Raw genomic sequence first — 16,056 nt, forward strand, 5'->3', positions numbered from 1 at the left:
TCCCCCCTGCCCCCTTTGACCTACCCCCACGAGTGGGCCGCGCGCTCCACCCTCTCGACTTACCACCCCCTCGCGCGGGTAGAGGCGGCTCTACCCCGGGGCGGTGTCCCTGCAGGCGGGGGCGTGTGGCGTGGGGGCGGCCAGGGGGGCGTAGACACCATACGGTCGGTACAGTACTCGGCCGCGCCCCCGCCGCGCCCCCATGCCTTCACGTGAAGTCGCGCTGCATGGTATGCGCACCTGCTATCTCCGTTCGCCCTTCGCCCCTCTGGTATCGCTTCGCGGTGCGCGCTGCGGAGCGTGCCCGTGGAACGGTATTGCGGTCCGCCACGTCTCGGCTCATCGCATCCGGCTCGGCCCCGGCCCGGCCCCTTCCGGTGCGCTCTCCCGTTGAACAGATTAGCACCGCTCGATTCTCAGAATGTCATTTGGGAGGTGGAGGCGCGCGACGCGTGCCAATCTAGTTAGCGTCAACGTTTGGGAGGCTTGAAAGAGACAGAGAGCGCGCGTGAGATCTGGGTGAGGTCAGCGCTCGCCCGGCAACCGGCTCGCGAGCAAAAAGAAACAACATAAACAAAAAGGCGCGTGCGATAATAGGCCAGGTTACGGCGAAGAAGGCTGGCGCGGTGCAGGCGAGAGACAGAGGAGGGGGAGGAGGAGGCAAGCAAAACTCGCAGAATGCAGGCCACCTTCTCCCCCTCCCCGCGACTGGCTGGAGCTGGCTGGAGGCTGAGTCGAGGCGAGACGAGGTGCTGGCCTCCATCCGCCTCGCTCCACACGTGGCGCTGTTTACAAACAGTCTGGAACGTTCAGAAGGACGCTTTCACTCTCGCCTGGACTGGACTGGCCGTCGCACCTGCACTGGGTCACATTTTGTTTGCGAACTTCGACAGTTCTCGTTCTCGTATGTTGGTTCAGAGTTACCGCATCCGCATCCACGTTTGCATTCCCCTTTTATTTTATTTTTTGCCAACACTTTCGCGCGAACGAGTCTTGGAGACGTTCTCTCCGACGCTTGGACTTCGGTCCCTCGGCGTGAGTTCTCGACATGCCTCCGGTCCGCCTCTTCCGACCGGAACGACAGTTTTGCGCGTTTCTAATCTTTTTCCTGTCACTCCACCGCGCCGCCGCGCCTTCGCCTACCCGGCAACTAATTCAACTTTTGCAAAATTGCGAGATCCTCTGCCGACATCCTCTTATTAGCTATAATTTCAGTTTGCAAGCTGGGTTGCAAGCGAGTGGCGGTGGTGGTGGAGGGGCTCCTGGTTCCTGAGCCTGAGCCGCCAGCCGCGACGCACACCACGAAGGTCGTTTGCCTGGCCTGGTGCCTGGCCTCTCGCTCGTCTCGGGCCGTGTCCTGTCCTCCCCGGCCCCGGCCCTCACGGGTCGTCGGCAGCGTTGCCAGGGCCGGAAGCGGCCCGACGGCCTGCGGGAGCTCCTCGCGTCCATCAGAATTTGCCACGCATTAACTTGAAATTTCATCCGTTGTCGAGCAGCGCGCCTAACTCGCTGGAGATAGGCAACCAGCTGTGCACCTGTGCGTCTTCTCCAACAGGTTGCCTATCTAGTAGGCTGACTTGCTCTTCGGGGGATTCCTTTCATATGCATGTGTGTGTGTGTGCGTGTGTGTGTGTGTGCGTGTGTGCGCTCTCCTGTCGGAGTCTCATTGCGCAAAGTCGAGTGCGCCGCTGCGCCGCGACACCATGCCAGGCGACGCAGTATGTGAGTGTGTGACAATCCCCGTGGACTCTCGCCGAGGTCGCACATGCACCTTGCCTTTATTCTCTCCCCTCTTCTCTCTCTCTCTCTCTCTCTCTCTCTCTCTCTCTCTCTGTCTCTCTGTCTCCCTCTCCCCTTCCCTCCTTGTCTTTGTCTCTGTCTCGCTCGCTCCCTCTTCACCCGCCCCACCTCCCCTGGCAGCAGGCGGGACAAGGACAGCCAGGGACCAGGCTAGCGCCGCTAGGGCGGCTGCAGGCGCGGAGCCAGCTCGCTCAGCCTAGCTTAGCTCCGCGTCTGCTCCTGCTCTGGATCCTGGACCCACTAGCTGAAGGGTTTCCTTCGCTGCCCGTGAGCCTCGAGTCCAGCCTCCCCCCCCCCCCCCCCCCCTTCTCTCTCTCTCTCTCTCCACCTGTCATCGCTTTAACGCGATGCAACCTCGATCGGAACAGGTTGTTTGCGTAACGTAAGGGCGAGGCGTGTAGGGCTCTTCAGTGGCCCCTGTGCGAAGGGAACGGGTGACGGGAAGGGGGGGGGGCGATGTTGAGCAGTAACTGATTCCGCTCGAGCCTTTCGTTTCGTACCTCCGTCCTTGTCGAACCCATGAGACACGACCATAAGATGCGGTGGTAGAGCGCTCTGCGGAATCAGAGAACGCCGACTCTAGCGGGAGCGGGTGATAATAAGGGTCGAAGACGCAAAGAGTTCAACATCCCGACCACGCCCGACGCTAAGCCCCCCCCCCCCCCCAAATCCCCACCGGCAGCAGCACTACCCTCTGCAACGGCCAACACGCAGCGCCACGCCGCACAAGGGAGTGGCGGCGCGAAGCGGCGAGTGGGGTGAAGGGCCGGAATGGCGGGAGCAGGCCAGGGGGGAGGTGGTGCACTGACCGAGGAGGGGGGAGGTTGCGGGCGTGGTCCTGTGTCTGTCTGGCGCGGTTGTGGGACAATCTTACGGCGAGGCGAGCGTAGAGTTGTCAGTTTCACAGTGAAGCAAGAGTGCAGTCCTTGACTAATTGAAGGTAGATTGACTTTTAGGGGTTGGGGATGTTCTGTGACTTCCTGGCGGTGCATCGCAGATGCATATTGATACAGGACTTTCCAAATATTTTTGGTAGACTGCTAACCTGGTTACTCCACTGCTTGAGTTTTGATTTAATTCCCCCATGAACCGTACCAGCTTCATAGAGATTAGATTAGTCATTAGACTAGAATAATTAAAATATATATTCTTCATTGTATTTAATTTTATGTTTCATTTTGTTGCAGTGTCGTCCCCAATGTCAATCGCACGAGTGGAAACCATGAGGATGTTGAACAAGAGTCAAAGCTTAAGCTTAAGCAGCATCAGCTCTCTTGACGATGCCCACATTTCATTCTCTGTCGCCAACTCAGCAAACTCAACTGCTTCTGTACAGGAGCCTGTTGTTTCAATTGAGGAATTGCGCTTACAGCTCAACTCATGCTTCACGTAAGTTTTATACTTATGTAAAATACACACTGTATCTGATACCAGAAAAAATCCAAATATAATAATTATATGACTATTTTATATTTTAGGTGCGGTGTAAGCTGGCATGAAGATCATGTTTCATTGGATTGTCAGGAGTGTGGAGGATATTCCTTAGAGCGACCATGCCCTCGTTGTGATGGCCGCTGTGGAGGTACTTGGAAGCGAGATTTAACCATGGTATGTTTTACACTCATATGCTAGTTCTGCTGCTAATTCGATTTTATCAGAACAGTTTTACTAAATTTATCTTCTTTCTATTCAGTCACATGCCTCTGGTAAGGCAAGATGGGAAGGAAAGTGCCTTCATTCAACATCCACACAGATGATAAAGAATTTGGTTTCAGAAGATGAGTCCCACCTATGTTCCAGGCTGGAGAAACTTACTGCAAGCTCATGACAAATTGATGTCTTGGCTAAGAAAGAGACTGAGTGTGAATGAAATGAGTGAATGGTTTGTTTGAATGAATGGTATTTCTGTTACTTATTGGTATGGATGTGTGTGATATGGAGAAATGGGGAACTGATAGAGCTATGAAGGGATCAATGATCTAGGAGTTCTCCTGGACTAGTCCTAAGTTTGCGGGGTAAATTGTTTTGTGACAGCTTTTACAAACACTTCAGCCACATCAAAGATGTTGTCTGATGTGTTCTGGTAATTAAATTGTCAGGGAAGTCCTAAATAATAATTTATGGCAATTATGATAGATAGAGAAATCAAAAATAACTTGTGTATCCTAAATTTTATTTTATGGACAGATTTCTTTGTTGACTTTCTGTTTGGAAAGGACTCTGGCAAAATCACTCATTTTTGAAAATGTTTATTTGACCTACCCACATCACCCTTTAACTTAAGTTATTCTTTTTCAATAAAAGGACTAGTCATTTCTAATGTGTGGTCCTCCTAAGATGTTGGCTTTTTATAGAAAAGCAGAAAATTAGAATTCTGGTGCGACCTCCCCACACCTTAAACCAACTAGGTAGTTAATCGTAGGTATGTATTTACTAGACTTATTTTATGTTCAAGTGTACCTGTGCAAATGTGGGGAGGATCTCAACCTTTTGCCCATTTTAATTTATTATTCATTGTCACCATGAGATATTGGATAGATGATGTTTTTTTGTATAAGAAAAAAGACACATCAATCACTAAGGCATTCTATTTAAAATATTGCTGATGAGTGAGCCAATATTGCCGTAAAATGAGCTAGAAACATCGAGCTTCAGCTCTAATTTTTTCTACTTTTTAAACTATATGTGAAATTAAGAGAATGTGCTGCTTACTGTACTTAAAAGTCAAGTATGTGATCTTTACTAAGAGTAAACTGATTAGAATAATTATTCTGTTTTTATTATTGTCACTCTATCCACTACCTTTGTGCTGATAAGTTAGGCCTTAATTGATGTAATTGTGTAGGTGCCTAAAATATTAAATCTATTACTTACAAAAACATTTGTCTAGAGAAATTTCTACCAACACCTCAAATTTATAACAAACACAATCTTTATTACACAAATACAGTGATAACAAAAACAAAGGGAATGAAATATATCAAAAATTTATCACAAAAGGATCTTTATGTCCCATCAGTCAGATGTATGTTTCCATACAGGTTTCTTTTTCTGTAAGAAACTACTAATTCCTTCTTGGGCATCAGCCATAGATATATTGCTGGTCATAACATTCTCTCCAAGCCTGCACAACAACAAGAAAAAATATCAGAGAACTGCCATAAAAGAATATGTGCCCAGGAATTTTCATTGTGGCTCCACAAACCTATAAGCTGAGTAAACATCTTTTTGGATTTGAGAGTACAAAAATTTCTTGCCAAGTGAAATGACTGCTCTGCTCTTCGATATTATAGATGTGGTAACTTTTGAAACTTCTTCATCTGAAAATAATAATTAATCAAAAAACAATAGAGGTCCCCTACACTGAACAGGTGACACCTGCCTTATATTGCTTACCAAGCTTGTCTTCTGATACTACTCTGCTTACAAGTCCATACTGAAGTGCTTGATGAGCAGAAATGGAATCACCAGTAAACAGCATGTCAGCAGCTACTTTGGCAGGGATGGTACGGACCAGAGCAACACCAGGTGTGGAACAAAATATGCCCACCTGAGCGCTAAAATAGAGCGACAAAGCACATACTAAAACAAATCAATCAACAACCTACACTTCATACCATATTTTTACGCGATATGTAATACATAAACTGACCCTGGTGTGGAAAAAAATGCTTTTTCAGAACAAATTGCTATGTCGCAGCCAGCAACCAGCTGGCAACCAGCAGCAGCTGCTAGACCATGAACAGATGCAATTACTGGTACAGGGCTTTGAAGAATACTCATCATCAACTTGGATGCTTCTTTAAAAACTGCTCTGTGAGTTTCCTTATCAGTGTCAGAAGTCTATCATTGACAGAACCAAAAATTGATAAGATCGTTGAACATAAATGAGCAAGTAGAATGAGATATTTCTTTCCCAGTCAAGGTTTTTTCTTGGGCCGAGGTAGGCCTATGATGGCAGTGTACAAGTAGATTACCTACCAGCTCTTTCAGGTTGTGGCCCGCAGAAAATAAGGGGCCTTCGGCTTTCAGTACAATAACTCTAAGTGCTACATTGTTTTCATCTTCTATTATATTGTTTGTCAGTTCCCGCATCATCTTCAAGGAAAGAGCATTCCTAGAGTGAGATTTAAAAAAATTGATACTAACTAATACTTGTAAATATGTGTATCATTTTAGAGTGAAAGAATTTCAATCATGGTTCGTGATCATACCGTGAGGGGCCTGACAAAGTTATTGTCCTTACACCATCCTTAAATGAAACTTTTGTTACACCATCTCCCAAGCTAACTGAAGATGAGCTAAATTTCTTTGGACATATTGGTGACAATTTTTGTAGAATCTGCAACTTTGAATGACAAGAGCAGTTAGATCAAGGATTAAAACAAAACTTTTGTAAGGTTAAGATTAGACCTCATATACTGCTAATCAGCAAAGAGTCAACAAATTACTGAAATAAGTAACAATGTACCTGTTTTATGGTTGACAACATTTTTGAACAACAGTGTCAAAGTAGCTATCAAATTCTAGAAATCTTCTTTATCAACTACTTTCTGAATATAGTCTGAGTGAGTATAATACCTCCAGAGTTCTATTCTGTGAATAATGAAGAATCATGAATCAGAACAAAGTTTGAATGAATGAAAAGGGGGAAGAAGGGAGAGATAAAAGATTTGGGTAATGTAGTAGCATTGAAAGAAATCAGAAATATTGGGATAAAAATAGGTACTATATTTTACAATATGCCCCGTATATTTTTGTAATTCACATATTAATGTAGTACAATCACCACTGCAGCTGGCTTCTTTCCTTCAGAGCATGTTACATAAGTTATTATTGGATATTATACAATAATGAAAGAAGCAACTGCTTGTGGTGGTAGCCATATTGATTTCACAAATGTTTAAACAAGTTTTGGGGCACTGAATATTTTTGTCTTTACAGTGATTTTCAATTATGTAGTTATAACTTTAAATGATCCAAATAACCAATGCTAGTCAGCAAAATAAATCAATACCAAATGTCAGAGGGCTACAAATGGTATTTAAATGTACATTTGAATAAATTTCACTGTGCATAAATATTAAACTGGATTGCAGCGGTTCTGTAAATTCAAAATCATGTTCAGTTCTATGCAGCTGCCTTAAGAGCAGATCAGAATTTCTAATAAACATGATTTCAGACAGTTGATAATAAGGTCATTAAAGTACCCATTGTAACTTACCATCAACTTGAATACATGAACTTCATTTCAAGCAGACAATACACAAATCACATCAAAATTATCTAAATGAAAGTATTACAATCCATTACAATCACTGCTGTGCCAATATCACAGATGTTCTGATAAATTTACTATACACACTGGTGTTCCACCAAACTTCCATCACAGACAATGCAAGCAGTAATTTATACTGGCTTGCAGCGTCTTACAAGTTAGAATGGAATGTTACTCTGATCCAAACAGTTTACCTAGTTTATGTGGAACAACTTCCACAAATTTTAAAAAAGGCTAATCTCACACCAGTACAAGTATGGCCACCAGTCAAAAATAACAAGTGCCAATCTATAGACAAATTTACATTTTCAGCTTAAAACTGTAATTAGTTCAGTAAGTTTTGAACCCATCTCTCAACTTCCTAAAACAAACCTAGAGAAGGCCTATACATCATCAGAAGTTATGCATATCATGACTTTAGGTGACAACCATTATCCCTAAAGGAAGCTGTTTGTGCTGAATCAAAAATTCATGTTGAAAAGTATGAACTTTTCCAGCGATTTAACAGAATGCTATTTCCCTAACATGAATAACATAACATGCAACACAAGTATTGCAATCAATCCAACACAAATCCTAAACCCACTGAAAGTAATTACCTGGGATGAAAAACAGAGCGCAGCTACCTAGTTTCAATTATCAGTGCCACAAGACCTCGGTGCAATGGCCTCTTTGGACTCAAATTACAATTTTGCTGCTCAGGTAAGATTGGAAAGTACTTCACACAAATCCTCACAAGACTGGTCTACTTCTTCCAGAAATCTAATTACTGTATCAAAAATAATGTAACTTTGGCAATGGCCCTGTAAAAGGTCAAATCTGGAAGGAAACCAACCTGTTGAGATGTGCTTAGGCCCTTTACAACTATGTAAGGTGAATGGATGCAAAAATACTGCAAATTTTGCAAGTTGGATCTGGCTACACTTTGTGATATCCCAGCTATTCTGTAAAAATCCAACTTCAGCTAACACATTACTGTAAAAAAAGTTACTCTGTTTCAGTTTTCAAAGAGAGCAAATCTTAACTGTGGTTTTCTGTTATGTTTAAAATATATTTGGTTTCAAATACTATAATTTAAAAAAAGGAGGAATTCTATCTCTGTCGTATTACCATTCCAAGGGAAATAAAAATTTAAGGTTTGAGAGAAGGGAATAAAAACTACCTAAACATGATAGATGTAGGTAAATCTGAAACAAAACCATGGTGGCCGGTATCTAGGCGGTATTTCACACTTTCTTCTTTCATCCTGACACAATGCATAGGTAAATACATCCAATAATCAATTTGCATGTAACCTACATGTAGAGACCATGTTGCAATCGTCAGAAATGGAATTAGGTACACCCTTTCAAAACTGTGTATCTAAATAGATTTTAGGTTTGGAATTTCTTAACCACTCTTCCACAATCTCCAAAATATGAATAGGTACAGCACTGACAGATGATTTAAGGATCAAATTTAAAAACAACAGAAAGTACTGGACAGAAACATAAATCCTTCCTTCATCCTTTAAGGAACCAGAATGAAAATAAAAATGAGCAATGCATACAGCAATGTCAATGCACCCTTCATAAATATTCTATTAAATCAAATCATAAGTAATATGAAAAGGCAAAGTATTCAAGCCGTACTGACAGTCAAAATACCACAAAAAAATATAGATATAAAAGAAAGTGTACTTAAAATAAAACAAAAGACTTTGGCATCTTTGTAAAGAATGGAAACTTAACATAAAGAATAATATAATAGCAACAGAAATATCTTGAGATATCATAACTGACACAAGTTTTATGAAACTTAAATATAACATTATTCAAACAACCTCAGAGTACTTCACACAAGAAAGATGTTGCCAAAGTATTGATTTCAAGTAAAATATGATGGGCAATAAGTTCATTGTATGAAGATATGAAAACAATAAGACACACAGTCAAACCCAAACAGTGTGGTACAAACTACCTACTCTCAAACCCACTGTGACTCTACACCTACCAAAAAGTTGACAAACATACAAGCGATGTGATTGGAAAACTAAAATCCAATTTAGCAAGAATTTGGTGGAAACTTATATGGAACACAATTTAACATGAATGAGAACTTGGCACTACTCTCCATGAACCAGGGTTGCTTCTGCATACACAAATTTAGAATTGACACTGCCTGCCCGGTAATTTAAATTTGATGCATGAAATACACTATAAACTGTGTTTCCAACTCGATGCGCAGAACTTTCAGTTACAGGTAATAAACTTTAGACATAAAAGATATCACCCACACATGATTGTGCAAACCCAACAAAAACCTAAAAGGCTGGCTATGGCACATATATAATGAAAAGCATTAAGCAATCTGAAACTTAAAACAAGCCAAAGTCTCTGAAATTTTTAATTAAAATAAAAGTAAGAAAAATTTGGCGTGCATTGGCAACACCCATAAATTTACTTAAAAGGAGACCCCAGGGGAAAGCTAATTTTGTGTTAATGAATGCAGACCTTTTACTCATATGCTGAAAACATTGTCAAATAGTTTTTTTCAAGGGTAACGATGTGGATGACAATACTGAATCATCAAAATTCGGTGGTCACCAAGCAGGGGCATTCGGCGATTCCATTTACTTAAAACTAAGAGGCAACAATGTTTTCGTTGTTTCTGTAAAACCAACACTTCACAACACAGAGAAAAAAACAACTACTAGAGAATATGTTCCTATTCCAAAGAAACGCCAAAAGATCTTTAAAACCAGTAGAAAGAAGAAAAAACTAGAGATACAACCACAAGTACTTAAAAAAACATTGATAGATAAAATTTCACTTGTCAAAATCACACAGGAACTTTAAATTTCACTGGGCACTGAGAGAGAGGTTACATCAACTTCTTTAAGATCACATGGTAATAAGTCTCTCAGGAACAGAAACACAGCAATGTATGTAATTAGACTGGTAATATACCCATGAAACATTAACCTTGAATGAAGCTACACAAAATTGTAAACCACTCTCTCCAGAAACATTCAACATAAAAATCATGAAATTCTTCAACCAGATCAGGATTGTTTCATAGTAAAATATTTGAAGTAACTTACTATATGGCAACTTTCCGTTGTTGCTTTGAATCACAACCCTTGTTTCATATGGATATTAAATGTTAATAATACCTCATGCAAGATTCCAAAAACTATACTTAACTGACTCAAAGATCAAAAGTTTTGGTGCCTGGCAACATACATATTAGCAATGATGAGACAAAATTAAAATTTTAATTTTGAGTTCAGAAAAATCGATTAAGCACTGCTGTAAGTAATTTGGTTCTTTCACATGACACATCTCAAGTTACAGCAGAAAAACGAAAAATGATTTCAATGAGCTGGTGGAGTACAGTGGAGGCAGTATCTAGGTGGAACGGTATTTCTACCGAACAGGACTACCTAAAAACATGCTCTTCACCAAGATTCTTCAAAGTTTCATGAGAAAAAGATCTGAGACTTGATAAAATAAAAAATAGCGGCCAAAAAATAAGCAAATACAGGAATAATAAAATGCCTCCTTACAAGAATGCGCTTCAATCTATATAAAACATTGTGCTAAAAGCTTTGCATGTAAAGAGGCATTAGAAATCACTCACACACACAGTCAGACACACCATACACAAACAGACATGCTCAAGTAAAATACTGGAACATTTAAGCCAGCAAAAACTTGAACAATGAACTAGGAATGCATTCAGTCTTCCTTTCACAAACTTGTTTTCTTTTCATGTCATGGTTGTTTTCTAAGATAAGTAGCACTTCCCTTGTAACAATACGCCATGGTCCATTTACAGGAAATATCTTAAACCTAAATAAATTGTACTGTAACTGCAGCAGGAACGTAAATTGACATGGATTCTTCAAGGCAATGCAGACATCTTATTTGTGAATGAGTCAGCCTTTTTCTTATCCTCATTTGTAAATTTGCTTGTCACACGTCTTGAGCACTTCTTGCTCTCCCTCACTTTGATCTGAAAGAAAACAAAAAGAGGAAATTATAGGGAGTATTGCACAAGAAAATAGATGATATAATGATTTTCCAGTTGATATAATGCACATACAGTATTAATAGAGCACAAATTAAGCCATGATTAGGAAAACAGTCTTTTAAAGATAGACACAGGTTTTACTAAGATTGGGTTAAATTATTAATTCAGTTTAGTGGCAAGTGTACAGTTGTAAATCAGTCCACCCACATCATAAGGAAAAAGCACATGCATCAAAATGAATCAATTGGTAAGCAAACTTACTACTTTAAAGCTAGTGTTTCTTTGAGGAAGCGCATGACATGGCTGCCAATATCACGGACTTCAGGCCATTGCTTTAGAACCACAACAATGCTGGCAATTAGAATAACTGTTGTTAGCACTCGCAACCTGCAAGAAACATAACATGCTAGTTACAGTGTCAATTGAAGCTGATGTCCTATTAGTAAGGTGATAAGATGGATGAACAACATTAAACCATGATAGGCATGTACTTTATATGTTTGCAGCAGTGACTGGGATAAAATTGCAATCAAGAACAGTGTTTCCAGATCCACTCACTAACCTGGTGCGGAGGAAAGGCATTATGATGCCAGCAGCAGTGGCAACAATCAATAACACAACTTGCAGGACTGTTAATACAACATTGATGAGCTTCACTACCAAAGCTCTGGCATTGGAATTGTCAATGCCTTCTAAAGTGACATATTGCTGATGTTGTAGTTGCTGGTGTTCCATCTTAGAAATCTAGAAGAGTGAATGACAACAATAATGAATAAAACAGACAAACGTGCCAAGTTGTAAAAACACCACATTTCAGGACTTTGCAAATTACCTTTGTCTGACAGCTCTCCAGCATGTCATGGATATCTCTGAGTCTTTCCTCACTTTGGTACTGAACTTTTTCTTCCATGTCTGTCATTGTTTGTTTCAAGTTTTCCACCTCATTCTGGTGAAGTTCAGTAAGATCATTTACCTGCTCTTCTAATCGCTCAGTTCGAAACCGTTCTTCCTGCAGTAGGTGGTTTAGCTCAACTATCTCTCGTTGTAATACTTCCTAAAAAATGCAGACATGATTGCAACAATGTTAAAATAAGTTTTCACTTTCTTTTAGAGAGGCTATAAAATGTTTTGCCACTTACTTTGTTATCATCTAATTTTCTACGCAGTCTGTCAAACTCTTCTCTTTGTTCTCTCAACTCGGTTAAAAGGACCTCAATTGAGCAGTTGGTTGGACTGAGGTGTGAAGTGTGATGTGGAGGATGAGATGAAGTATGAGGATGGCCAGAATGTGGAATACTCTCACTTGTTACAGAGCTGCATTCTGATCCCTCATCAGAAGTAAACTTGACACCAGTAGCACTAACACTACCTCCCCCTCCCCCTCCAGTACCACTTCCACCTGAGTTCAAACTGCAACCTCCTGGAAGTGTTGCGCTGCCATGGTGTACACGTTCTTCCTCTCCACTGTTGTTGTCACCATTTCCTTTACATACAAGCAGAGATAGTTAATTGAAATTAACCTCAGTATTAGATTAGATTAGTAAAACTGGGTTTGTGTTACATACTTGACAGTTGGTTTATGTTGTCTGCACTACCAAACCGATTTTTTAAGAGGTGGGCAAATTCCCTTGGCTTTGACATTACACTTCTAGAAAGAAAAAAAAAGGAATGGTAAAACAAAAAGGGAAAAAATACAGATTGACAAAAAAATAATTTTTAAAGTTGCGCATAATTCAACATATTTCAACATTAATAATGTTGTCCTATAAATTTGAATTATAGTGCCTTGCAAAATAAAATTCAAAATAACAAGAGGATATCACTCTTATAAACAACCATTAACATCATCTTATAAGTCAGTTAAGGAATAATTCCAAATAAAATAGGCAAGCAAACTTACTCTGCCGCACCATGTAGGCCTCCCTTGATGTTCTCAACCACACCACTGTCACAAAGAGGGGTAAAATGCAGTAAGCACAAGACAAATGAAAGCAAATAAATGCATTATTCTCAAGCAGGCCAAGCATGCCATGTCATAAGGGAACGCTTGCAGAAATTATAGAATAATCATATTTCCAGCACCCACCCCTTTCAACTAGCACAATCATTTTCACAAGCACACCATCACATTTCCAATTTTCTGATAGGTAAGACAAGACATTGAATTTGAGATGGCAACTTTACCCAAGATCTAAAACTTACCCAGAAAATCCTGTGATGCCATCCCGAATGTTACCTCCAACATTTCTGAAATATGCATAAGTGTTTAACGGTTGGTATTGTGGAAGAAATCATTTTTATATTTTAGAATGTTACGTTGGTCTTACTTTAATCCTTGACTCATATCACGTAGCATTTCCCTAGGTTGTCTATGTCCAGAACTAGCTCCATTGAGTTCTAAGTCCCGAAGTTTTTTCTGGTAGCTATCTAATTTCTTTTGCAGCTGTGATATAATTTGGGCTGACTTTTGATTTTTCTTTTCAAACACTGCCTTGATTCTAGTCAACTGTTGTTTATCTGCATTTGATGCTAGTTTAAGGTATTCATTAACATTTTCTGGAAAAGTAGGTTGACAGATTAGTAAACTTTGTTGGCTGATTTGGTCATTTAAGTCAAATTTTTCAATTTCTGCCTACCATCTCTAGCTGTTTGCTCTACGCGTATCTGGTCTTTTGTTCTTGCTATCTTGGTCTGCATATGTTCAATAGCAGTACGAGTGCGGGTACCCTCACTAGTGCTATCCGCTTCATCTACTGTGGTTGACATAAGCTCTGTTGAGCCATTTGATAGAATTGAAGTTGATGCCAGGTACTGAGAGTCCTGCACAAAAGAAAGGAAAATAATTTTCATGATTTCAACTTAGCTCAGGCAATTTAAGAGAATAGAGTAAATTGAATTAACAAACCTCTTCCTCAACATGCATTCCAATAATTGATGGCGATACAACAACATCTTCCTCTGAAACTTGGGCTGAAACAGGGTCTGGTCGTGGCAAATGTGGTGTGCCCATGTCTGCTGCATTCGGAGGGTCCCTCCGAGTAGGAACAGGTGATCGTCGACGACTCATAGTGTGGGTTGCAGCAGATTGACCTCCAACACTAATCGTAGCAGATGAAGGAAATCCACTGGCACTTCCTGCTCCCTCTGATGGTCGCAACCTGAGCAAAGAGCCCGCTGTCACTGTCACCTAGTGCCCAGGGACCAGCAAGGTGCAGCAAATATAATGAGTGCCATTCAAAATTTAAATTATGTATACAACTACTTCCTCTAAAGTTTCTTAACACTAAAATTATTTTATAGTGACAAGCACAGTGCATGAAGCATGAAAGTGCACTACTAATAATTGATAAAAAAGAGTCAAGTCACATACACGTCTTTGAGAATTCTTAAATTATGTAAAGAAAGTTGAATTTAGATACAAATGCATCCTTTATCAGAAGTCAGTAGCCTGCAATTTGCTTATAGATCATTCAAATATTTCCAAAAAACTATACTATAGAATAGAAGTTCCAAATTTCCAACAAATATATGTGTTGCCAGCAAAACAGTATTGAAAGAAATGCCTGAAAACTACGATGCTAACTGGGAAAATAGCTTAGAAGCTTCTAACAATAAGTCAAAGGTTTGATGACAAAAATTTTAAACATTGATGTCTTACAATGCAATGCACTGCTACATTAACACCTTAGAGGTACACACAGACTATCAGACTTACGAGCTTGCATTCCCGTGTTTGGATGTGGCACCTGTAGCTGAGCTACTTGTATGACTTATTGTGACAGCAGCCTTGCTGTGGGGAGGGCATGGAGAGGTTGAGCGACTAGATGATTTGCTGCTTCCAGTTCCAGACTGAGATATATGCAGACTATCCATCACTCAAAATTTCATCCATATCAGCTGCAGACAAATGGAAAATTTAGAAGTATGCCAAAGAACCTGTAAAGACTCGCAGTGATTAGATGAAAATATCACAGTGGCATTCTACTGGCATAGGATGATAGATATAAAGACCAATAATAAACTAAAAATAAAATTCAACACAGAACTTGACATTTACACAAAAGTTTAGGGAGTGCTCACATTCTGCATTTCAACATGACGCTAGCAAGAAAGTTAAAAGGATAGCTTGTGGCCATATGAATGATGCAGATAGGCAAGGAGAGGAGTAGGGAAATATAACTCTGTAAAACAACAAACTTACACTGGAAATTATGTTTGTTTAGACGGGTCTAAACTTGGAAAGGTAAGGTTAGGAAAGAGCATTATCTACATCTAAATTTGATGCCGTTCGATACATAGACTAGAGTAAAAGAAAGAAAGCATACCAACGAGATTTTGGATTGGACTCATGACGAAGATACACTGATCAAAGAGTATACATTTAAAGAAAATTTGGATAAAGACATGAATGAATCAGCTAGGAGAAGTCCTTGATCACTTACGTTTCACCAAATTTTGATGGACTTAAGGACCGAGAGGTTGACTGCCAATGGAGTCCACAGAAAAAGACTCAATTTTTTCAAAATAGTTGTATTGACAGCAAATATCAGCAGACAAAATTTACTCTCATTCTCAGTCGTTAAGCAGAAGCCCAATCTGGGTGGGCTGCCAAGAGAATCTCAACAAGGAACACCACACACTTACACTGACTCACGAAGTGCTCCGAACTGGACCCGAATGCAACCGAAGTCGAAGTAGAGCCGACTGACACACGGGGGTAGGGAAGGGGGAGGGGATGGGGGAGGGAGAGGGGGATGCTAGCGGCAAGGAAGTTATAGAATGGGATTCATTCAATGGCTGACATTATTTATTTTTGTTGTTATTTTCATCCATTTGTTTGTTATTGTGCAGTCATCTTCTCTCGTGGCACGGTTTCGTCGTTTTGCCCCGTGCTACACCGCATTCTTCGCGCTAGGGGTGGGTAGGGTACTAGGTAGGGTGGGCGGGGCTGGAAGCGGTAAAAA

At 40.7% G+C, this 16,056-nt stretch overlaps 3 protein-coding genes across 7 annotated transcripts in view; 1 reads left to right on the top strand and 2 right to left on the bottom strand.

Moving 5' to 3' along the window:
• LOC113213243 (protein pinocchio) overlaps positions 1-4,679 on the top strand; it is a 46,499-nt gene extending 41,820 nt beyond the window's left edge. The window contains exons 1-4 of one of the 3 annotated variants that reach the window (XM_052270820.1): positions 664-904; positions 2,988-3,189; positions 3,279-3,408; positions 3,494-4,679. In XM_052270820.1, coding sequence (XP_052126780.1) covers positions 679-904; positions 2,988-3,189; positions 3,279-3,408; positions 3,494-3,628 — 693 coding nt within the window. In that variant the 5' untranslated portion in view covers positions 664-678 and the 3' untranslated portion in view covers positions 3,629-4,679. Of the gene's footprint in view, positions 1-663; positions 905-2,750; positions 2,833-2,987; positions 3,190-3,278; positions 3,409-3,493 lie in introns of those variants that run through there. The other 2 variants (XM_052270822.1, XM_052270821.1) reach the window with 2 other exon arrangements.
• Positions 4,680-4,714: 35 nt separating this feature from the next.
• Positions 4,715-6,435, bottom strand: LOC113213242 (enoyl-CoA hydratase domain-containing protein 3, mitochondrial). 2 transcript variants are annotated; one of them, XM_026432242.2, is made up of 7 exons: positions 6,272-6,435; positions 6,015-6,142; positions 5,782-5,917; positions 5,453-5,643; positions 5,197-5,357; positions 5,006-5,120; positions 4,715-4,924 (listed from the first exon to the last, which is right to left on the bottom strand). In XM_026432242.2, the coding sequence occupies exons 1-7, from the start codon at positions 6,290-6,292 to the stop codon at positions 4,816-4,818; spliced, it is 861 nt and encodes a 286-aa protein (XP_026288027.1). In that variant the 5' UTR covers positions 6,293-6,435; the 3' UTR covers positions 4,715-4,815. The 2 variants fall into 2 exon arrangements, with proteins under 2 accessions (XP_026288027.1, XP_026288025.1); XM_026432240.2 differs by having other exon boundaries at positions 6,015-6,148.
• Positions 6,436-6,510: 75 nt separating this feature from the next.
• On the bottom strand, positions 6,511-15,730 carry LOC113213241 (transmembrane and coiled-coil domains protein 2). Of its 2 annotated transcripts, XM_026432238.2 has the most exons (13): positions 15,535-15,730; positions 14,808-14,989; positions 13,998-14,250; positions 13,729-13,912; positions 13,420-13,648; positions 13,295-13,339; positions 12,993-13,037; positions 12,658-12,740; positions 12,232-12,575; positions 11,925-12,146; positions 11,655-11,836; positions 11,354-11,479; positions 6,511-11,074 (listed from the first exon to the last, which is right to left on the bottom strand). In XM_026432238.2, coding segments are annotated over exons 2-13 (1,872 nt in total). In that variant the 5' UTR covers positions 14,966-14,989; positions 15,535-15,730; the 3' UTR covers positions 6,511-11,073. The 2 variants fall into 2 exon arrangements, with proteins under 2 accessions (XP_026288023.1, XP_026288024.1); XM_026432239.2 differs by lacking the exon at positions 12,993-13,037.
• Positions 15,731-16,056: the final 326 nt, after the last annotated feature.

This window comes from Frankliniella occidentalis, unplaced genomic scaffold (assembly GCF_000697945.3).
Source record: "Frankliniella occidentalis isolate FOCC.00 unplaced genomic scaffold, Focc_3.1 Scaffold140, whole genome shotgun sequence".
NCBI lineage: Eukaryota > Metazoa > Arthropoda > Insecta > Thysanoptera > Thripidae > Frankliniella > Frankliniella occidentalis.

Coding starts and splice junctions, on each gene's coding strand:
- LOC113213242 (XM_026432240.2), bottom strand. CDS start 6,292: ATGTTGTCAACCATAAAACAG. Junction 6,149..6,271: donor TGTTGTCAACCATAAAACAG/GTACATTGTTAC, acceptor TGTCATTCAAAG/TTGCAGATTCTACAAAAATT. Junction 4,925..5,005: donor GATGTTTACTCAGCTTATAG/GTTTGTGGAGCC, acceptor GTTGTTGTGCAG/GCTTGGAGAGAATGTTATGA.
- LOC113213241 (XM_026432238.2), bottom strand. CDS start 14,965: ATGGATAGTCTGCATATATCTCAGTCTGGAACTGGAAGCAGCAAATCA. Junction 13,649..13,728: donor AGAGCAAACAGCTAGAGATG/GTAGGCAGAAAT, acceptor CTACTTTTCCAG/AAAATGTTAATGAATACCTT. Junction 13,038..13,294: donor GGCATCACAGGATTTTCTGG/GTAAGTTTTAGA, acceptor TCTTTGTGACAG/TGGTGTGGTTGAGAACATCA.